The 23623-nt window shown below is 42.9% G+C and overlaps 1 protein-coding gene across 2 annotated transcripts in view; it reads left to right on the top strand.

The window, feature by feature from the left end:
• crhr2 (corticotropin releasing hormone receptor 2) overlaps positions 1-23623 on the top strand; it is a 184177-nt gene that overhangs the window by 136295 nt on the left and 24259 nt on the right. For both annotated transcript variants that reach the window (XM_008112212.3, XM_003221875.4), the window contains 4 exons: positions 3427-3544; positions 7361-7514; positions 7791-7851; positions 8715-8787. In XM_008112212.3, the coding sequence (XP_008110419.1) occupies positions 3427-3544; positions 7361-7514; positions 7791-7851; positions 8715-8787 (406 nt within the window). The remainder of the gene's footprint in view (positions 1-3426; positions 3545-7360; positions 7515-7790; positions 7852-8714; positions 8788-23623) is intronic.

The following is a 23623-nucleotide window of genomic DNA, read 5'->3' as shown; positions in this document are numbered from 1 at the left end:
CCATTATACAATTGACAGAGACAGACAGTATATAAACAGAGGCAAAGCTTCCCTCTTTTCATCTCCAGCATCCAGCTGTGTTCAAGCCTGTCATCCATGAATGCCTTTCCTGGCCAGGTTTTTTCCGGCATGTATTTCAGAGCACCTTTTATCTCCCTGCCAAAGTGGTACCTATATATCTACTTACACTGTTGTTTTCAAACTGCTATGTGAGCAGAAGCTGGCTGACGGCAGGAGCTCACCCCATCCTGGGCCTGAATTGTCGACCTTCCAGTCAGCAGGATCTTCTATAGCTGGTGGTTTAAGCCGCTGTGCTAGCCCAGCCATCTATATATATAAAAGGGTAATGAAATTTCGGCCTAGGACAAAACAACAAAACTACACATCCCAGAAACACTAAACTTGGCAGCAGAACCCCTCATCCATGTCTCTACATTCATACAACAAAAAGCTCCAGCTACTCCAGAAAATGGCCAGGCTTTGAGGCTGCAAGGCTATTCACTGCTATTCCATAAGGATTCCCATAAGCCACAGCAACGCGTGGCCGGGCAAAGCTAGTAAATAGATAAATGTAGTTTATGGTTGCTTGAGAATTACTATTAAAAATAGGCCTAACCAATACTATACCCCATACTATAACATAAACTCTGTATTGACTTGATATTCATATTGGGATACGGTGATTAAAAGCAAATGAACACAAGCTTCACTTAATGTAACATACCTTTACTGTATTATAAAGATTGACTTTATTTTATATTTTATTTAAAGTATTATTTCTTTGACTTTTTTGCTGGTTGCTTGAGAATTCCAATTAACTGAGAGCCTATTATATTCTGAACCATGTACTTAGTTAAATGTATTCTGTAAGCTAATAATTCTGTGTAACTATTTTATATTCATGAAGTGATCATAGCCCTGACCCCCAGAATTGATTTTTGCAATACATCTTGCCTAAAACTTCACCTTTAAGCCTTCCCGTAATCTCTCTCGCTCCTTTAGTCTGTCTGTCTCTCTTACACACTCCCTTCAAGTGATCTTGACAAATCAATATTTCTCCTCCAAGGGTGATAAACCCAGCCATTTCTTCCTCTTGCACTTCCTTTTTAGTGCTAACCTTTTTCTTTTTTATTTCTTTTTTCTAAAAATTCCAAAAGCTTTGAAGCTATAAGGAGATGTTATGAAAAATTCAACTCCTTCTGGAGACTTTTGCAAAACGGAATTAGAACAGAAAGTTGGAACGCGCCCATGGTCGTGCCCGTCATGAAAATGTATTTATGCAGATACTTTAAGAAGGAAAATATTGCTCTTTCTAGATTATAATTAACAGGCTCAAATCCTTTGTGGCGCTTGCAAATATATTAAATATTTAACCAGGAGGAATAGGAAAATGCATGTGAAGCTCTATATCAGGCATGGGCAAACTTCGGCCCTCCAGGTGTTTTGGACTCCAACTCCCACAATTCCTAACAGCCTACCGGCTGTTAGGAATTGTGGGAGTTGGAGTCCAAAACACCTGGAGGGCTGAAGTTTGCCCATGCCTGCTTTGTATGTTGTTCTCAAGCTTATTGAAAGACTCAGTACACCTCAACAGAGACGTTTTGCAACTGGAAATGGAGGAATAGCAATTCTATGTATGGAAAAGTTTCATGGAGTCGAATTGTTTGTACACTGAATCCTGTATCACTAATCCTCTAATTGGATGCCACGCAAGGATAAATTAACTTTTCATTGGCCTCTATGGGACTCAAACTCCCTGGCACAGAGCAGATAGCTTGGTATGATTCTTATTTTGTGGGCTGATTGATTTGTCTCCTTCTTGACAGTCAGTCCTTGGTAGAGGAAACTATTCTTCAGCTTTTCATCAACATCTTCAATCATTGTAGGCTTGGATGCAAATCAGGGATGGATTGCGTGTGCCAACAAAGCAGCACCAGGTTTTACCCTCAATCTCCACTGCATCTTAATAGCACTTTGGTACCTCTTTAGCCACTGTAGAGCCATTATGTGGAATCGGGGATTGTACGAGGGTTGAATGAAAAGTAATGCCTCCACCTTCGTAACTCCTCAACAGTTGGCAATACTGGTATGTGGCAGGTACTGGCTTGTTCAGTACTTTCCTCTACGCTTCCATTTGGCAGGAAGCCTTAGCATTGAACGGTTGTGTTGTTAAAGTGCAAAGTATGAAACCCTGCGCAGACAGGGAAGCCTTAGCATTGAACGGTTGTGTTGTTAAAGTGCGAAGTATGAAACCCTGCGCAGACAAGGAAGCCTTAGCATTGAACGGTTGTGTTGTTAAAGTGCGAAGTATGAAACCCTGCACAGACGGGGAAGCCTTAGCATTGAACGGTTGTGTTGTTAAAGTGTGAAGTATGAAACCCTACGCAGACGGGGAAGCCTTAGCATTGAACGGTTGTGTTGTTAAAGTGCAAAGTATGGAACCCTGCACAGACAAGGAAGCCTTAGCATTGAACGGTTGTGTTGTTAAAGTGCGAAGTATAAAACCCTACGCAGACGGGGAAGCCTTAGCATTGAACGGTTGTGTTGTTAAAGTGTGAAGTATGAAACCCTGCGCAGACGGGGAAGCCTTAGCATTGAACGGTTGTGTTGTTAAAGTGCCAAGTATGGAACCCTGCGCAGACAGTTGGTCAATGCGACTTAAACAACATGCAGTCATTGAATTCTTGACAGCAGAAGGTGTCACCCCAAAGGAGAAAGGTGTCACCTTCATTCTCGTAATGCGAGAGAAGTTCCTTGCAAATTTCATTTCAGGCATCAGCATCCTAGGTACCCATCATGCACAGATCTTCCGATAGCCAAGCAAAGCAATCATGTGACCCACACATTCTTGTGAAATGCCAATGATGCTTGAAATTTCTCTCTGAGTGATACAACCAATTGTCCTGAATCAATCTATCAACCTTTTGCTTGTGAAACTCGGTGGTTGCTGTCATGGGACATCCAACTCTTTGTTTGTCATGCAAATCAGATGTTCCCGCCTCAACATCTTTAAACTTACTTGCCTCAACGATGCACAGGACTCACATCAACACAATCCCCATAAACAGCTTGCTTCTCTGATGAATCTCCTTTGGGGTGACACCTTCTGCTGTCAAGAATTCAATGACTGCACGTCGCTTAAGCCGCATTGACCGACCATCTGTGTAGGTTCCATACTTTGCACTTTAACAACACAACCATTCAATGCTAAGGCTTCCCGCCAAATGGAACTGTAGAGGAGAGTCTCCTGAACAAGCCAGGACCTGCCGCAGACCAGGACTGCCATCTGTTGAGGAGTTATGAAGATGTAGGCATTACTTTTCATTCAACCCTCATAGTTTGATTAATTCTGTATTGTAATCTTTTTAAACTGCACCAGACATGGTCATAGGGAACTCTCCTTGTGTCATTTGCTTCTCTCTCCAGGAGCATCCGATGCCTTCGCAATATTATCCACTGGAACCTGATTACGACATTCATCCTGAGGAACGTGACATGGTTTACGCTCCAGCTGATCGACCATAACATCCACGAAAGCAATGAGGTACTCCTTTCATAGCAAAGGCATTCTAGATTTATACCACAGGGACTACAATTGACAAGAGACATTGCATCAAAGCATTGCTTCTCTCACATGAGGGGTTCAGTTGGTTGTGCTGCCCATCTTTGGTTGCCATGCTTCGTATTGCTTTTATCTGTTATTCAATGCTGCTCTCTGTATAAGGAGGATAAACCAGGGGTTGCAATCTTTGCAAGATTCATTGGCTTAAAACATGTGCAGGCAATTGCAGAAAGAACTACGCGCCACTCAACGCCTTTGCCGTTGTTTGGTGAACTGTTACACTTAAAAAACATTCACTATGCCTTAGAAATATTTGTCCTTGAGTCACCTCATCCATGTGGAAGGCAACAGCAGCAAAGGAGCAGCAGTTGACTCCCAACTTGTCTGGAGAACTGAAAAACTATTGCCAGGACCACAAACCAGCGGGGTGACGCCACACCCATCTGTTCCCACAAACAAAGCTGGTATAGGTAACAAAAGACCAAAAACGTGGGAAGCGTTGAGAAACCAGTTTTCGCCATGTATTTACCCTTCTCACCTAAAATTTTATCTCTCCTAGAATGTCACTATAATTTATGATGCTATTCCACTTTCAGTTCTTGATGCTACCTTGAGAGGGGGAAAAAACCCAATTTCAGTCTATTAATCTTCCACCAACATTTTTAAAGGAAAATTCCCATAAATAATTTCTGCCTCCTGGCCAGGTTCCAGACCTAAACAATAGGAATCTGTCAGACCAAATTACGAACCATATTTCTCAACATGGTAGAAATCTGATTTTCACCTTATTCTGCCTCATCTCATTTTGCCTTGCCTTTATCATCTCTGGGCATAAGCAGTCCTTTCCCTTGTATACTGAGTGGTTTTGGAAAACTCGCTTTCTCCCTATTTTTTGCAGAAACCACTTCTCAGAGGAAACAGCAAGTAACTTCTGCAAAAAGTTTTCATCTGTGTTCAATTTTCATTGGGCGGTATATGCTACTCTATTCACTACTTTTCAGTATTGGAAGCACAATGTGTCCCAATGCCATTTGCTCATGACTATATGTATCTTATGTAGATGTTCACATTCTTTGTGTCATGGGTTAACTGTTGTGTAAACTGGATTTATTTCCTTATCTTTCAAGATCCCCTCCAATACTTTTATTCATTTCATCTATTATTATTATTATTATTATTATTATTATTATTATTATTATTATCCATAGGGACTAGAAATATATGCAAATGGAAATTTGCTGTCAATCAGATTTTTCAAAACTTCCGTACCAAACAACGCTTTGCCCATTTCTGTTCAATTTTAGATCCTGGGTGTATCCTGACCAAAGTCATATTCAGATCAAGCCATCCTGAACATAGCCCTATTACCATCAATCCATTTTCAAACGAACTAATTAAATATCAGCAATGATGGAAGAAGAATAAAAATAAGAAAGCTATTCCTTCTCTCTTGAGCCTCCCATGACTCATGAAGCAGGAGATTAGAGCTGGGATAATTGCATTGGCCTTTTTTGGAGATCCATGGAATTATGCGGCTAGATGAGGCATGGGCAAACTTCAGCCCTCCAGGTATTTTGGACTTCAATTGCCACAATTCCTAACAGCCTGCCAGAGCACCTGGAAGGCCCAAGTTTGCCCATGCCTGGGCTAGATGGTTAACAGGAGCTGAAAAAAAATCCTACTTTATTTGTTTGCTTCAAGAAGGTGATTTTTGGCCCCCTCTGCACATCACAGAGAGAATGTCTGCACAAAGATGAGAACAACATGGACAAAAGGTGTCATGGTTGGGTTGGTGGAAACCCTTCTCCAGTGGTGGTTCTACATTGACCACTTATCCTGGAGCCTATCCAGTGTAGTGAATTGACCCAGGGATGATCTTGGTCACCAGCCACTGCAGAGGCAGGAGGGAGTCTTGGCCATTCAGTGATGCTGAACCTGATTCGGCACCACTAAGCAACCGCCCTTACCATCCCTTCCCATTCTCGTTGTCATGGTGGATATCAGGCATATAAAGCACCATGTCAGTCACTCATTTCTTGAAGTGACATTGTCTAGGACACCAAAACAGCACAGAAGAGGAGAGAGGAGAAATCACACCCACCACTTCTTCCCCCTTCACCAGTCACCTCATTCCTCAGGCCAGTGTCACTCCAGCCAATAAGTGAATTGTCCAAGGACAATTCTACACTGACTACCTCTCCCAGGGCCAATCCAGTGTGGTGAATCACTCCCTAAACCAGGAAGGGAGTCTGTCCGTCTAGCAAACTTCATCCCTCCTGATGTTTTGGACTTCAACTCCCACAATTCCTAACAACTATTGGCTGTTAGGAATTGTGGAAGTTGAAATCCAAAACACGTGGAGGGCCAAAATTTGCCTATGTCTGTTCTGGCTGCACCAAACCCAATTCGGGGTCATCAGAGAGTCACCCTTACCACCCCCTTCCATTCTTATCATTGCAATGGGAAGTAAGCATGAACTGGATCGTGCAAGTTCCTTATCTCCTGGAGTGACCTTTGCCGGAATGCTAGAGTGAGGTGGTGGATGGGAGAGGAGAATTTGCCTTTCTTCTCCCCATCACTCCAGGCAATGTCACTCCAGGCAATGAGCCTCACTCCTGGAGCAGTTCTACACTGACCACTTAGGCTCCAGAATGGTTTAGACTTCCACCACCCTGGCCACAGCGGAGGAGGGAGGGAGACCTGACTTTCTAGTGGTGCTGAACACAATTAGGCATTAACAGATGGACACCCTTTCTGTTTCCCTCCCATGCTCCTCATTATGGTGGTCAGTGGGTGTGAAATTAGTTGTGCCAATCACTTGTTGCCTGGAGTGATGTCAGCTGGGACACCAGAGCAACCTGCGACTAGGGAGAGGAGGATTGGAGGATTGACTCCCTCATCTTCCCCTTCCCTTCTCTGATTACCTTGTCATTCCAACTGGCATTACTCCAGATGATGAGAGACTGGCACAAATCATGTCTTCGCACTAGAAAGAATAGGAGGAAACAGTGAGAGCTATCCCATGTCCCTAGGCCACCCAAGCCAACATGGGATGCCATGTACACAGCTGTGGCCAGTTCTGCCTCTGAACCATCCCAACCCACATACACAGCCCCAAAGATGCAGTTGCTCCAGATTCTGAGGGAAAATTCACAGCAACCTGTGACTTTTTTTAACGTGGTTCAAGGGTGCCTTAAGCAGATTTGGCCCACATTAACCTAGGTTGGCTTCCTGTGTCGTTTAACTGTCACAAAGCTGATTTGCTGGCCTTTCACACTAAGTGGTCAATATAGATGTGCACCAAGTCAACCCCACTATTTCAGCTCTTGTGCACATTTTGCTCTTCCATCCTCAAGATCCCTCTTTCCTGGATCATACTGAGATCCCTGTTGTGTGCCCTGCTGATCAATGGCTTCAGAGTGATAAGACATGTCTCGTCTTCCATTGCCAGTTATTAGAATAATAACAGAACCAAAAAGAACCCTAGTAGGTCCACTTGACCTTCCATCTCCACAGATTCTATATTACGGATTCAGACATCCACCCATGGTTTCACTTACTCGCAACCAACAAAATATGTCATCTCTAGGAATCCTGGTGCTGGTATTCTCACTTTGTAAAATGTTCTGGTTTTTCTGCGTAAAAAAGACATTTTGCACAGAAAACATATTTTTCATGCAAAGAAAATCTTGTTCCTCTGGGGCAACTCTATGGCACACTTCCACCAGAATGTACTGTTTCATTTCGTACCTGCTCCCACAGTTCTTGCCCATAACTCCTCTTTGGTCTCTTTGCTAGCTGTGGTGCCGGTGCCTTACAACGATCTTCAACTACTTCGTGGTGACCAATTTCTTCTGGATGTTCGTGGAAGGCTGCTACTTGCACACGGCCATCGTCATGACCTACTCGACAGACAAGCTGAGGAAATGGGTCTTCCTCTTCATAGGGTGGTGTAAGTAGCACAAAAGGAAATCCACTGTGGAAATATTCAAAGGGGAAATAAAAAATTGTTTTTGTTTGGTTCCTTGCAGATAAAAGATAGTGAAAAAATAACAATGAAGTACATACCTGCCATTTTCTGGTCGGATTCCCACATTGCAAAATATCTTAGGGAATTTTGATATGCAAAAAAAACAGATTTTTTTTCTGTCCAAATCACATTTTCCTTAGAGAAGTGACATTTGTAGACCTGATCTAGCACTTTCCTTTTTTTTTTGTTCTTCTGCAGGTATTCCTCTCCCAATAATTATCGCTTGGGCTGTCTGCAAACTCTATTATGATAATGAACAGTGAGTACCATCATTCATTCCTCCATGTTCTTTGGTGACCTCAGATTGACCCACACAGTAGAATTAATGCAGTTTGACACCAGTTGACCTCAATGCAATGGAAATCTGGGTTTTGTAGTTTTGTGAGGCACCAGCTCTCTTTGTCAGACAAGAGTACAGACCTTGCAACACTACAACTCCCAAGATCCCATAGCACTGAGTCATGGCAGTTCAAGTGGTGTCAAACTACATTACTTCCACAGTCTGGATTCACCTTCAGAGATGGTTGTGTCAGTTCTTTCCTCTGAAATATAGCCTACAAACACTTGGTATTCATAGGTGGACTCACCCACCAATCCTGATCCTGCTGATCCTGCTTATCTTCCAAGATCAGACAAATCTGGTGCCTTTAGGCTATTTAGGCAATATTCTAGTGTTTGTTTTTGATTAAATAATTTAGCTTTGAAGGCTATAATTCTGTACTTGCAACTGGTATTCAGTTATGTGACACATATTGAAGCCAAAGCAAATGGTCCTTAAGTCATTTCTTCCTGGGCTGCTGAAGAATCCTTAAAAATACACTGGAAAGTATTTTAAAATTTCCAGATGCAAGAAGCTATTTTCCCCCTTTGTTTGTGCAGCATTCACCACTTCAGCAATTCTTTACAGTATAAAAAAATATTTAAAAATGAGGTTTGACTGAGCAGCTCAAAAAAAATGGATGATGACTTTCATGGGCCTAACTGGACTGGTAAACAAACCAGACCGCCCAGAAATTCAGAATCCTAATTATGAGCACTTCCTAAAGATGCATTGCAATCCCCTTATAGTTTATTTGACCTATGAGGTTTGCACTAATTTAAAATATGGCTTTCCATTTACAGATGCTGGTTTGGAAAGGAGCCAGGGAAGTACATCGACTACATCTACCAAGGACCGGTGATTCTTGTTCTGCTGGTAAGGAGACCCTGGGCTGTACAACTGGGGAAAAGTACTTTTTGGACATGACAGTGGTCGACTGGAGACTTCTAGGAGTTATAGTCCAAAAAAGTAACTTTCCTAAGCCTATGCGAAAACTTGGAGAGTTGGTACCACCCAGTGTAGACAGTATTGAGCTGGATGAACAAGGTTTGCAATGAATGCTTCCCATATTTCTGATAGGAAGCAGTTTTCTATAATTCTCTTAAAGATCCCAGTTTGCTCAACTTGAATGTGAAGATCTTGCCAGGCACATTACTAAATAAATTGCTGTCTTTCATTTAATATAGACCTCTCCCTTTGTCCAAATGAGGCAATTTTGCAACTACACCCTCATCTCCTCCCATTTCTACATACGTTCGTGAAAGCTGGGCAATGAAATACGTTCATAGGGGGGGAAATAAACATGCTGGAAATGTAGTACAGGAGATGAGTTCTATGGATATTGTGGACTCCTAAAAAGAAAAATAAATGGATCTGAACTCTTCTGCAAAGCCAAAACTATTAAACAGAGGCTGTCGTATTTTGGCTATATCATAAAAAGACATGACTCACTAGAAAAAATTATAATGATTGGTAATACAGAAGGTGGGAGGAAAAGAAGAAGCCCATATTCTGGTTGGATAGTCTCAACTGGAGACTACTGAAGACCTGAGCAGACTATTGAAAACCTCAATTGAAGACCTGAGCAGACTATTGAAAACCTCAATTGAAGACCTGAGCAGAGCTGTTCAAAAAAGGATGAGTTGCAAAGTTCTCATTCATGGGATCACCATAAGAAAGTCAGTTTAATGGCATTTAACAACAAAAGGACCCACTATGCAACTATAGTGTCTCAGCTATGACAACATCTAATGGAAATCTATAGTTTGTAGCTTGTGGGAGCTATAGAGCTCTCTGGCTGGTGATTCTAGACATCCTGCTCCTAATTGCCAGTCCCGGATTCTGCAAGTTGTTGCCATGGCAATTAAAGAGGAACCATAACACTATAATTGTGTAGTGTAAAAGGAGCTCTCTGGGTTTCCAGAGCACACAACTCACTCACTCTTAATCAAAACTAAAAGTGCTTTAAGGGGTCTGAAGGTGCTAAGACCTGCAAAATAGACCCTGGTTACCACAATGGTGGTTATTATTATATTATCATTATTGCTTTGTATTATTATTTTTTGAATTCCAGGGCTGCACATTGTCCATGCTCTCCATCATTTCATAAATGAAAACTGGGATACATGTTCCAAAGTAGAATGTGATCAAGATGGCATCATTGGATGCATCACGTCAAAATCATGCAGTTTGACACAATTTACCTACCATTGAAGCTAGGTGGGCACAACGGGTTAAACCCTTGTGCCGGCTGAATTGCTGACTTGAAGGTTGGGTTGCTGACCTGAAGGTTGCCTGTTAGAATCTGTGAGATGGGGTGGGCTCCCATCTGTCAGCTCTAGCTTGCAAGGACATGAGAGAAGCCTCCCAAAACGATGGTAACACATCTGGGCGTAACCTGGGTAACGTCTCTGTAGACAGCCAATTCTCTCACACCAGAAGCGAGGAGCAGTATGTTCTCAAGTTGCTTCTGACACGATAAAAGAAAAACCTGCCATGACAGTACGATGGCATTGTGGGGTTGTAGTTTTACGAAGTGTTTACTCTTTGTAAGCCACACAACCTCTGAGGATGGCTGCCATAGATGTGGGCAAAACATCAGGAGAAAATGCTTCTGGAACATGGCCATTCAGCCTGGAAAACTCACAGTGATCGTGCTTACCCTTCTTTGCCAAAGAGTGCTGGTGCACCACCAATTTACAATTTCCAGGATTCCAAAGCATTAGGGCAAGACAGCTCAAAGTGGTGTCAGACTGCATTCATTTGACAGTGTAGATGTGCCTAAAGTGATAGAACGAGGAGAGAATGCAGTGGTTTACTTTTGTCTCAACCTACCAGGAAAGGCATGATACTTTTCCCTTCTTTCTTTCTCAGTGAATTATCTCAATGTAAATGACTTTTGCAACTTTGGGCCAAGTTTGTGACTACTGAAGCAAGCAGAGAACAAAAAGGGAAAGCAGGAGAGTGAGATGGCAGATGAGTATTTGGGACTGTTCCTGCCAGATAGGGACAATTAGACAATTGCATATGCATCAGTGAAGCCCAGGAAATGAGGTGCCTTGGGAAAGAGATCCTATGAAAGGTTTTTATCGAGGGTGGTGTGTTGGAGCTGAATGCCACCTTACAACACAGGTTATCTACCCCCTTGGTGCTCTTCTGCTTTCTCATTTTGTTTTACATTAAATCAGCTTCTCGGTTGCCTAGGAGTCTGGCTGCTGTTGCTGCTTGTTCTCCATCCCAAATAAGATTTAATTGGTGTCTGAGTTATTAAGGCTCTACAGATTTGATACGGAGCTCAGCGGAGAGGGGAAAACAGAGAGGGGAAAACTTCAGACCAGCCTGGGAGACTAGTCAGCTCTGAATTATATGGCAAGACCCTGGAGGTTTCTTTCTTTCTCCTCTGCTCCAGAAATGCCCTTAGCAATCCAAACAGCAAGGAAGATATTGGAGTCAGCAGCTCCCTGCAGAAGGAGAGAGCTCTCTCGGCATATGCTTTCCATGAAAAGATTTGTCATGGGATATAATTAAATGCAATATCATGGCTAGGTCTTTTTATAGTCTGAAACCCAGAATTCTCTCTTTGCCTTTTCTCCTTATGCAAATCGTCCATTGTTATTGTATGTCGTTTCTGACTTACAGCGACCCTAAAGCAAACCCATCGCAGGGTTTTCTTAGCAAAGTTTGCTCATTGCCTTCCTCTGAGGATGAGAGAGTGTGACCATCTCAAGGACACTGTGTGGGTTTCATTGTTGAGTGGGAATTCCAGTCTTCACCTCCAGAGTTGTAGTGAACTAGGGATGCATCTACATTGTAGAATTAATGCAGCTTGACAACACTTGAACGTCCATGGCGATGGAATCCTGTGATCCATAGTTTTACCAAGTATTTCACCTCCTCTCTCAAAGAGAGCTGGTGCCTCACCAAACTACAACTCCCAGAAGTTCATAGCATGGAGCCATGGCCAGCTGAAGTGGTGTGAAACTGCATTAATTCTACAGTGTAGATGCCTCCCTAGCCTATTTGGCAATTTCTATGAACCTTTGTCAGTGTCAACAAGTTTGGATAGTGCTGTATTCATCCAACCTCACTTACTCCGAAAGCCATTTGTAGTCTCTATCTCTTCCACTGTTGCACATCCATCCTTCCAAAAAGGAAACATTCAAGCTCTAATTAAATGTGCGGTTTTATAGGCAAGAAAACAATCATTAATATCTCTCACCTTTCCATTTAGCATTAAATGATCGTGTCCCCATGGAATATAAGTTATCAAAACATATACTGTCTGAAATGCAAACAACACATTATTTATTTATTTCCATCATTTCTATACCACCCTTCTCACCCGAAGGGACTCAAGGTGGCTCACAATCTGGCAAAATTCAATGCCAATATACAATACAAAAAGATATAACATAAGCAATTAAAACAATTAGATAATTTAACAAAATACAATAAATAGATTTAAAACCATACATTATAAAATACTTGAGATAAAATAATAATACATTAAATAAAATAATATTTTTCAGCTCAATTTCATTGTTCTTAAAAATCTTCCAACTTCCTTTTCTAGTTGTAGTGTAAATCAATACAGGACGAGAGTCTCTATTTAATGCCAAAACCAAGCACAGCATGAAGTGTTATTCATGGCCGCTGATGCTCTTGTTGAAAAGTTCTGAGTCCGTGGTCAGTTGAGCTCTTTGCTCCTTAAGGCACTAGTTTGTTTTGCTTGCCTTTGCGCTTCTCTGGATTGTGCAAGGTGGCACCTCGTGCATCTCTTCTGCAGGGCATCAATTGCTCCAGTGAACTAAAGGGGTTTTATAGCTGCTCTCACACCGGTGGTTCAATTGCACCATTCCCAGGGGAAGCTTTAAAGACATTGAAGAGAGCAAGCGGCACAGGCTTAAAGCACACACACACGCACACACAAGATCTGTGCCAAAGGCAGAACAGCACAATTTCATGTATGTACTATTGGGCCATAGGAGGATTATTTTTAGATTTTAAAGACCTGCATTTTAGTTGGACACACACATGCCCGATCTGCACTACAGAAAAATGTTCATCTAACAGTTCTCAGATCCAGTGCAATGTACTAGTTTGAGTTTTGAACTAAAGGTACATCTCAACTGTAGAATTGATGCAGTTTGACACCACTTCAACTACCATGGCCTAATGCTATGGAATCATGATAACTGTAGTTTAAAATAGAATAAAATAGACTAACTTTATTGACATTGTACATTAAATGCCTTCCCCACCACACACCACAAAACAACACACCCATCCCTCCACACTTCCATCACCATCACACAACCCCCAATGGCATGTCAATGCAAAATCATGGAGTTCAATATACAGTAGAGTCTCACTTATCCAAGCTAAACGGGCCGGCAGAAGCTTGGATAAGCAATTATTTTGGATAATAAGGAGGGATTAAGGAAAAGCCTATTAAACATCAAATTAGGTTATGATTTTACAAATTAAGCGCCAAAACTTCATGTTATACAACAAATTTGACAGAAAAAGTAGTTCAATACGCAGTAATGTTATGTTGTAATTACTGTATTTACGAATTTAGCACCAAAATATCACGATATATTGAAAACATTGACTACAAAAATGGCTTGGATTATCCAGAGGCTTGGATAAGCGAGGCTTGGATAAGTGAGACTCTACTGTAGTTACAGATCTAGGATGAAAGATGTCTCTCAGTCTGTTTGTCCTTGCCTTTGTCACCCTGTACTGTCTGCCAGATGGTAATAATTAAAAAAGGAATATGCTGGGTGAGATGAATCTCCAAAACTTTCTGAGCTTTCTTAAGGATGCGGGACCAATAAAGTTATTCAAGAGGGGAGAGGGCAACCAAGAGATAAAGCTAAATAATGTCATCTTTAAGAGTTAAAGCTAAGTAATATGTAAAACTGCATAGCCCAGAGTCCATAGCCTAAAGTCATGGCAGTTCAAGAGGTGTCAAAATGAATTGACTGTAAAGCTTAAATGCACCCTAGAACTGTGAGAGAACAAGGTTTGAATCCTTGCTCAGTCATGGAAACCCACTAGGTGAACATGGAGCAAATCACACTCTCTCAGCCTCAGAGGAAGACAAAGGCAAAACTCTCAAGGCACACAACAACAACAACAACAACAAAAGTGCTTGCATGAAGAAAATATTATGAGAACAGTGTACCTCATAGTGGGTTACAGAGAAGAAGCAAAAGAGTTATTGTCAAATGTGATCAAGTCAACTCATGGTGATTCCATGAATCACAGACCTGCAAGTCATCCTATCCTCAATCTCTCTGCTCAGGTCTTGCAGGCTCAGGGCATCCATGGCTTCCTTGGTTGAGCCTCTCTGTCTGGAATATGGTCTTCTTTTCCTCCTACTTTCTACCTTCCCAAGCTTTATCATCTTTTCTAGTGATCCATCTCTTCTCATGATACATCCAAAGTACAACAGCAAATAAGATCAGTTAGATTCGGGATGATTTGGACGCCACTGTTTTGGCAACTCCAGTGGATGTAGCCAGTACATCATCTTCTCCAGTTTTAATGGATTCGTTTCAGTTGGTTTTGCCCAAGGATGCTGACAAAATGTGAGAAGTGAGGGCTACTACCTGCTAATTGGACCCTTGCCCATCCTTGCTGGTCAAGCAAGCAAGGAAGATTATGGCCTGGATAAGGGAACTGGTCAATGCCTCATTAAATCAAGGCGAGGTCCCCACAGCCATGAAAGAAGCCGTGGTGAGACCGCTTTTGAAAAAGTCATCCCTTAATCCTACAAATTTGGACAGTTTCAAATTTGCCTTTTATCAGTAAGATCTTGGAACGGGTGGTGGCCAACCAGCTCCAAAAATATTTGGAAGATGCTGATTTTCTAGATCCATTTCAATCTGGCTTCAGGTGGGAGCATGGAACAGAAATGGCTTTGGACATCTTGGTGGATGATCTACAGGGGGAACTAGACAGGAAAGGTGTGACCCTGCTAGTCCTCCTAAACTTCTCAGTGGCATTGGATACCCTCGACCATGATATCCTCCTGAAGCATCCCAAAGGGATGGGACTTGGAGGCACTGTATTGCAGTGGTTCTGCTCCTTCCTTACAATCCATCTCCAGAAGGTGATCCTGGGGGAGTCCTGCTCGACTCCATGGTCTCTGGGCTGTGGGGTCCCGCAGGGCTCATCATTGTCCCTGATGTTGTTTAACATCTACCTGAAACCACTTGGAGAGATCATCCAGAGTTTTGGAGTCTGGCACCATCTGTACACAGATGATATCCAACTCCACTACTCCTTTCCATCTGAAACCAAGGAAGCAGGTCCACACTTGTACTGTTGCCTGAGGGTGGTAATGGACTGGATGAGGGAAAACAAATTGAAGCTTAATCCAGACAAAACAAAAGTACTGCAATAGAATAAAATAAAATATTTCATTTGGGATGGGGAAGAATTTGCAACACGAAGCAGCAGCTCTAAGTGGCTGCTCCATGTCCCATCAAATTCTGCAAAGGAAACAAGGGGATACAAATGTCTTGGAAATGTATGCCTAGCAACCCTGCACTGGGGAGAAGCGAGGCAATCTGTTGTGTAGGCATTTCCAAAGCTGCTCCATCTGCTCCATTGCAAAGGACCGAGAAATGCTATGGATTAGCTTCGAAGTCTCTTCTCGTATCCCTCGAAGCAGTTCAGTGCTGACATAGTTCCGAGTCAGATTGCAATGCACAGGCGACAGAGTAAGATCAAACTAAATCGGGTTCTCAACGCCTTGTTTCCTCGCAATTTCCAATCAGACACCCCCAGGAAATGCAGGCGAAAACCATGAAAGAAAAAGGCTTTCATGTGCGGCTGACATCGGGCATCTTATATTCCTCAACACACTGTTACTAAACCTGGAATTTCATCAGAATATTGTCATTATAATGTATCATGACCTAGGCTTAGTGGCAAGCTTGGGTTGTGGGTGCCAAGGGAAGTAGAAGCAAAACTTAACCACTGAGAAATGAGAAGAAGAAACTCTTTTGTAGAAGGAAACTATTTAGACAGAAATATATGCCACTAACAACCTGGGCCAGCTCCACAATTGTAACAGGGTAATGCCATGCCACCATCCTATGAAAATCTGGGATTTATAGTTTTCTGAGATACTTAGAATTCTCTTTCAAAATGTTATTGTTGTTGTGGTTCAGTCTGATGATGAATGGGGATTTGGGTTTATGCAGGCTGACCAAGGAAATGTTGAAGGCTCTGAATTGTCAGTTGAAGGCTCTGAATTGTCAGAGAAGCCGCAGGCTAGCAGTGAAGCAGAAGTTGTTGATAAACAGACTAGTAGTGAAGCAGAAGTCAGTGATAAGGATGACCTTTCACAGGATTCAGAACATCAACAAGTCCCAGGTGGCTCTGGCACCGAGTCAGAGGAGTTTTCCTTAGATACAAGGTTAACAGCCTACCAGCTGTTAGGAACTGTGGGAGTTGAAGTCCAAAACACCTGGAGGGCCCAAGTTTGCCCAAGCCTGTTCTAGAAGGTCGCAACATCTAATTGCAAGTCCTGCTAGTATACAGTTGTCCCTCCAGTTTCATGGGGGTAAGGGGCTCAGGACCCTTGCAAAAGTGGGAAACTGTGAATGAAAACATTATATTTTAAGTTCTGGGAGTTTCTTAATCTCTCAGCACAATTTTGTGATCAGCTTTTGCTAAAAGTTCAGCATAGAGTCACACTTGAAGGACTTACAGATTTATAAAAAGACCATATTAAGCAAATGGCAATTAATCTTCAAATGTCAAGGGTCAATTGTACTTGGTAATAACTAGTTACATTTAATTGCTTATGTGCCAATTAATTGCTGTACTCCCCACTCCGGCATCTTACTCACTAGTTAAATTTCGCTCAGTGGTTAAATCTAACAGGTTATGGCCTCATTTTGTTTCCTTCTTTTTCAATGAGGATGCTTTTCTTCAACCGCAGAGAGGGAATATGCCAAATATGCCAAGAGGCACTCAAATATATTTCTAATTAAGGATGATCCAGCCTTGAATCACTGACTAATCCATGCAGCCACTTACTGCTGCATTTCAGTGTCTTCCAAGTGGAATGAGCACGTCTTCCTTTACTTTCTGATCAAAATAAACAATATATGGTGCCTGGAGAATAAATCAAGGGCTTAGATGTGAATGGGAATGAGGAGCTGGTCACTGCAATGATATGAACAGGTAGAGATGGTGATGGCTGTGTAAACAGTTGCAGCAGAGAAAAACTCTGTGATTTCTTTAGCCGCTATGTAACTGATTTGATGGCACTTTGCACTAAGTTGTCAGTTTGGATATACGAGGGTTGAATGAAAAGTAATGCCTCCACCTTTGTTACTTAGGTTTGGATGGGAATATTTTAATAAATCAAACACAGAAATAATCCTTAGAATGTGCTCTTTAACTACCACTATTCGCTTTTCCACATCATCACCAGACAATTGGATACAATGATGAACAAGTTTTCTGAAGCCATCACGGAAGAAGTCGACACTCTGTTTCCTCAACCAGCATCTCGCAGTCCCCATCATACACAGATCTTCCCATAGCCAAGCCAAGCAATAATGTGACCCACACATTCTTGTGAAATGCCGATGATGCTTGAAATTTCTCTCTGAGTGATATGATGATCGTCCTGAATCAATCTGTCAACTTTTGTTTGTGAAACTCAGTGGTTGCTGTCACAGGACGTCCAATTTTTTGTTTGTCACGCAAATCAGATGTCCCCACATTAACATCTTTAAACTTATTTGCCCAACGATGCACAGGACTCACATCAACACAATCACCATAATCAGCTTGCATTCTCTGATGAATCTCCTTTGGGATGACACCTTCTGCTGCCAAGAATTCAGTGACTGCATGTTGCTTAAGTCTCATTCACCGACCGTCTGCACAGGGTTCCATACTTCGCCCTTTAACAACACAACCGTTCAATGCTAAGGCTTCCCTCCAAATGGAACTGTAGTGGAGAGTCTACTGAACAAGCCAGGACCTGCCGCAGACCAGTACTGGCATCTGTTGAGGAGTTACAAAGGTGGAGGCATTACTTTTATTCAACCCTCATATGTACCCTAAGACACAGAGCCATGGATCCAAACTACTGAACGAGCTCTGAACTATTGGATCCATGGCCTGAACTATTACTGATCACTGCAACTGTCACAAATGACAGAACTGGACCAAACTTGGCCCATAGAACCCCCAGGACCAACTCTACACCCTGGTGAGGTTTGGACGAGGATGAACCATGGACGATGGGATTTGCACTACCTTCACTCACTTCTTGAGACCACTGCGACCACAAATGACTGATCAAGACCAAACTTGGCACACATAACCCCCATGACCCACTTTACGGCCTGCTGCCGTTTGGGGGAGGATGGACCATGGATTATGGGATTTGCAGTACTTTCAATCGCTTCGGCTCCCACAGACCACTGCGATGCCCACCAGTGACTCTGCTGCTTTAGAGAGTAATGAATGCAAACTATATGGAATGAGATTTCACCAAAACATTTAAAAGATTCCTGACAGTAAGAACTGCCTTGGAATCCAGTGATGTCTTCTTCTCTGGAGGTTTTTTTGACAGAGGCTGGAGGACTGGTCTGTAGCACAGCTGGTATATCACCAGCAGTAATAAGATCTACCAACCGAAAGGTGGCCAGCTCAAAGCCTGGTTGGGGTGATCACCTGACCGTCAAGCCCAGCTCACTGTTTACTTTAGCAGTTTAGAGCTGTAAGTGGAGAAATTAGGTACCACAAATTATGGGGAAAATATTTTATGACACCATAAAGAACAAGACCAGAAATGTGGTGACCAAAAGGAAAGTGGAAGGAAGAAGTCCTGATGGCTCTTCATTATAGAGAATGGAGCAAAAGCACCCCCCCCCCCCCGTGATGGAATCCAAGCTCAACCTCCAAGGCACCAAAAAACTCGACTTCAAGACAACATACCTCCTTCTGTCTCTTCTGTTCTGTCCTGTTTGTCCAAACAGCATTGAAGGTTTGCCACGTATGTGTACTGTGATCCGCCCTGAGTTCCCTTGGGGAGATAGGTCGGAATATAAGTATTATTATTATTTTATTATGACACAGCAAACAAGATAGATATGCTGGATTTCGTATCACAAAATCACAAGTCAAACACTTCCCAAGTGTCTAGGACTGTGTGATGTATTTTCGGATGATCCGCGCAGATCCCAGCAGGGTGGCCTTTTGCAGTTGGCAGATTGTGATTTTGTCAATGTCTCTTGTTTCCAAATGCCGGCTGAGATCTTTTGGCACGGCACCCAATGTGCCCATCACCACCGGGACCACCTGCACTGGTTTCTGCCAGAGTCTTTGAAGTTCAATCTTGAGGTCCTGATAGCGGCTGAGTTTTTCCTGTTGTTTTTCGTCAATCCGACTGTCACCTGGCATGGCGACATCAATGATCCAAACCTTTTTCCTTTCCACAACTGTGATGTCTGGTGTGTTGTGTTCCAGAACTTTGTCAGTCTGGATTCAGAAGTCCCACAGTATCTTTGCGTGCTCGTTTTCCAATACTTTTGCAGGTTTGTGATCCCACCAGTTCTTTACTGCAGGGAGGTGGTACTTGAGGCATAAGTTCCAATGGATCATTTGGGCCACATAGTTGTGCCTCTGTTTGTAGTCTGTCTGTGCAATTTTCTTACAGCAGCTGAGGATATAATCAATGGTTTTATCGGTTTCCTTGCAGAGTCTGCATTTTGGGTCATCAGCTGATTTTTCGATCTTGGCCTTAATTGCATTTTTTAAAATATTATTATTATTATTATTATTATTATTATTATTATTATTATTATTATTATTATTATTACTGTCTGTCGGGAAGGCTTGGATTCTATCTTCCTGCCTGGCAGAATGAGGTTCGACTAGATGACCCTTGGGGTCTCCTCCAGTTCTAGGGCTCAATGATTTTACCCTGTGACTTTCCAAATGTTGTCAGACTCCCATCATCCCCAACCAGCATATCTGGCGGTCAAAACTGATCAGATTTTATACCCGAGGCTCACGTTCTCCATAAGTGCAAAAGCTCTCCTAGCACATCAATGGGACCAGAGGCACCCAATTCTTTCCCATTGTGTCCAACAGCACAAAGAAGAAAGTTATGAAAGAGGAAACCTTGAATGTAAAATGCACATGTCAATACTCAATTCAACATGCCCACTTTGCCCACGTTTTGAGCTTCTTTGAATCCAGGAACATTTTTCTCACTCGTGCCAAGACAAGGGCAGGGTTCACTTTTTCCCAGCTTGGCTCGCTCTCCATAGCAACCACATTGAATATGTGCAGCTCATTCTTTTCTGTCTCCAAAGAACTGTGCATGAATGTTGAAGCTGCCCTGTGGCTTCACCTGGACCTACAGGGTTTTGCGTGTCCATTGTTTCCAAGTCAAATAGATACGCTGAAATGGGGAAAGAGGGAGGAAAGTTTTAACAGATAGATTTTACTAGACAACTGGGTATATCTGGCTTGACTTTGCCTGCCCTCCAAAATCCCATGAATTTTTAAAAAGAGAGCCCATATATCCCTGTAACATCATGGATGTAATCAAAACAGCTAAATATATTAATGAGGAAGAACAGAAAAGCTTGGAGAGACTGCGGTTTGCTGTTTCCAGTTAATCGAGTTGCAAAGATCCACCTTCCAAAGATCATAGTGAGTGACTTCTCTCGCAGCTCTGCTTTTCATAGAATCATAGAATCATAGAATAGTAGAGTTGGAAGAGACCACATGGGCCATCCAGTCCAACCCCCTGCTAAGAAGCAGGAAATCGCATTCAAAGCACCCCCGACAGATGGCCATCCAGCCTCTGCTTAAAAGCCTCCAAGGAAGGAGCCTCCACCACGGCCCCGGGGAGAGAGTTCCACTGTCGAACAGCCCTTCTCACAGTGAGGAAGTTCTTCCTGATGTTCAGGTGGAATCTCCTTTCCTGTAGTTTGAAGCCATTGTTCCGTGTCCTAGTCTGCAGGGCAGCAGAAAACAAGCTTGCTCCCTCTTCCCTATGACTTCCCTTCACATATTTGTCCATGGCTATCATGTCTCCTCTCAGCCTTCTCTTCTGCAGGCTAAACATGCCCAGCTCTTTAAGCCGCTCCTCATAGGGCTTGTTCTCCAGACCCTTAATCATTTTAGTCGCCCTCCTCTGAACACTTTCCAGCTTGTCAACATCTCCCTTCAACTGTGGTGCCCAGAATTGGACACAGTATTCCAGGTGTGGTCTGACCAAGGCAGAATAGAGGGGGAGCATAACTTCCCTGGATCTAGACGCTATTCCCCTATTGATGCAGGCCAGAATCCCATTGGCTTTTTTAGCAGCCGCATCACATTGTTGGCTCATGTTTAACTTGTTGTCCATGAGGACTCCAAGGTCTTTTTCGCACACACTGCTGTCAAGCCAGGCGTCCCCCATTCTGTATCTTTGATTTCCATTTTTTCTGCCGAAGTGAAGTATCTTGCATTTGTCCCTGTTGAACTTCATTTTGTTAGTTTCGGCCCATCTCTCTAGTCTGTCAAGATCGTTTTGAATTCTGCTCCTGTCTTCTGGAGTGTTAGCTATCCCTCCCAGTTTGGTGTCATCTGCAAACTTGATGATCGTGCCTTCTAACCCTTCGTCTAAGTCGTTAATAAAGATGTTGAACAGAACCGGGCCCAGGACGGAGCCCTGCGGCACTCCACTTGTCACTTCTTTCCATGATGAAGACGGCGCATTGGTGAGCACCCTTTGGGTTCGTTTGCTTAGCCAATTACAGATCCACCTAACCGTAGTTTTGTCTAGCCCACATTTTACTAGTTTATTTGCCAGAAGGTCGTGGGGGACTTTGTCGAAGGCCTTACTGAAATCCAGGTACGCTACATCCACGGCATTCCCTGTATCGACCCAACTCGTAACTCTATCGAAAAAAGAGATCAGATGAGTCTGGCATGACTTGTTTTTGGTAAATCCGTGTTGACTATTAGCAATGACCGCATTTGTTTCTAAGTGTTCTGCTGCCCCGCAGACCACTTCCTTAATGATCTTTTCCAGAATTTTGCCTGGTATTGATGTGAGGCTGACCGGACGGTAATTGTTTGGGTCGTTCTTTTTTCCCTTCTTGAAGATAGGGACCACATTCGCCCTCCTCCAATCTGCTGGGACTTCTCCCGTTCTCCAAGAACTCTCGAAGATAATTGCCAGTGGTTCTGAAATAACTTCCGCTAGTTCCTTCAGTACTCTTGGATGTAGCTGGTCTGGCCCTGGGGACTTGAATTCGTTTAGAGTGGCCAGGTGTTCCTGGACAACTTGTTTCCCTATTTGGGGTTGGATTTCCCCCAATCCTTCGTCCATTCCATGTTGCTGAGGTTGAAGATGGCTTTCTTTTTCTGAGAAGACCGAGGCAAAGAAGGCATTAAGTAGTTCTGCCTTTTCCCTGTCCCCTGTCGCCATCACCCCATCTTCTCCTTGCAATGGCCCTATCGCCTCCTTTTTCTTCCTTTTTCTACCAACGTAAGCAAAAAAGCCTTTTTTGTTGTTTTTTATGTCCCTGGCAAGCCTGAGCTCATTTTGCGCTTTAGCCTTGCAAACCTTTTCCCTACAGGTGTTGGCTATACGTTTGAATTCTTCTTTGGTGATTTCTCCCCTTTTCCACTTCTTGTGCATGTCACTTTTGAGCTTTAGCTCAGTTAGAAGTTCTTTGGACATCCATTCTGGCTTCTTTGCACTTGTCTTATTTTTCTTCTTTGTTGGCACTGTTTGCATTTGCGCCTTGAGTATTTCACTTTTGAAAAACTCCCATCCATCCTTAACTCCCTTGTTTTTTAATATCGGCGTCTATGGAATGCCGCTCAGTAATTCCTTCATTTTTTGGAAGTCAGCTCTCTTAAAGTCCAGAAAGCGTGTTTGACTTGTCTTAGTTTCAGCATTCCTTTGTATTGCAAACTGTAGGAGCACATGGTCACTTGCCCCTAAGGATCCAACCACTTCAACTGTATTGATCAGGTCTTCCACATTTGTTAAGATTAGATCAAGAGTTGCTGATCCCCTTGTTGCCTCTTCTACCTTCTGGACCATAAAATTATCTGCAAGGCAAGTGAGGAATTTGTTGGACTTTGTACTCTTGGCTGAGTTTGTTTTCCAGCAGATATCGGGATAATTGAAATCGCCCATGACTACTATATCTCTTCTTTGTGCCTGTTTGGTCAGCTGTTGACAGAAGGCTTCATCAAGTCCTTCATCCTGACTCGGAGGTCTGTAGTAGACACCCACGACAAGATCTTTTTGAGTCCCGGTTCCCTTGATTCTTATCCAGATGCTTTCAAGCTGGTTTCCCGGATTACAGTCTTGCATTTCTTCTGTAACGTAACTTTTTGACATATAAAGCTACCCCCCCTCCTCTCCCCTTTGTTCTATTTCTGTGAAAGAGGTTATAGCCCTCAATGGTTAAATTCCAGTGATGGGAGTCATCCCACCAGGTTTCAGTGATGCCTATGACATCGTATGTGTGGTGCTGTGCTAGGAGTTGGAGTTCGTCTTGCTTATTTCCCATGATCTGAGCATTAGTGTAAAGACATGTAAGCCCCTGTGACCTCCCCTCGAACTGTTTATTTGGGATTATTGTGCTCTCTGTACTTGGTCCTTGCTGTGTTTGTGCAGCCCTCCGTTTAGCCTTTTGGCGGTTCCCTGTGG

Source organism: Anolis carolinensis, chromosome 6, assembly GCF_035594765.1.
Source record: "Anolis carolinensis isolate JA03-04 chromosome 6, rAnoCar3.1.pri, whole genome shotgun sequence".
Taxonomy (NCBI): Eukaryota; Metazoa; Chordata; class Lepidosauria; order Squamata; family Dactyloidae; genus Anolis; species Anolis carolinensis.
The sequence above is the reverse complement of the archived record's forward strand: the minus strand, read 5'-3'. Positions and strand labels throughout refer to the sequence as shown.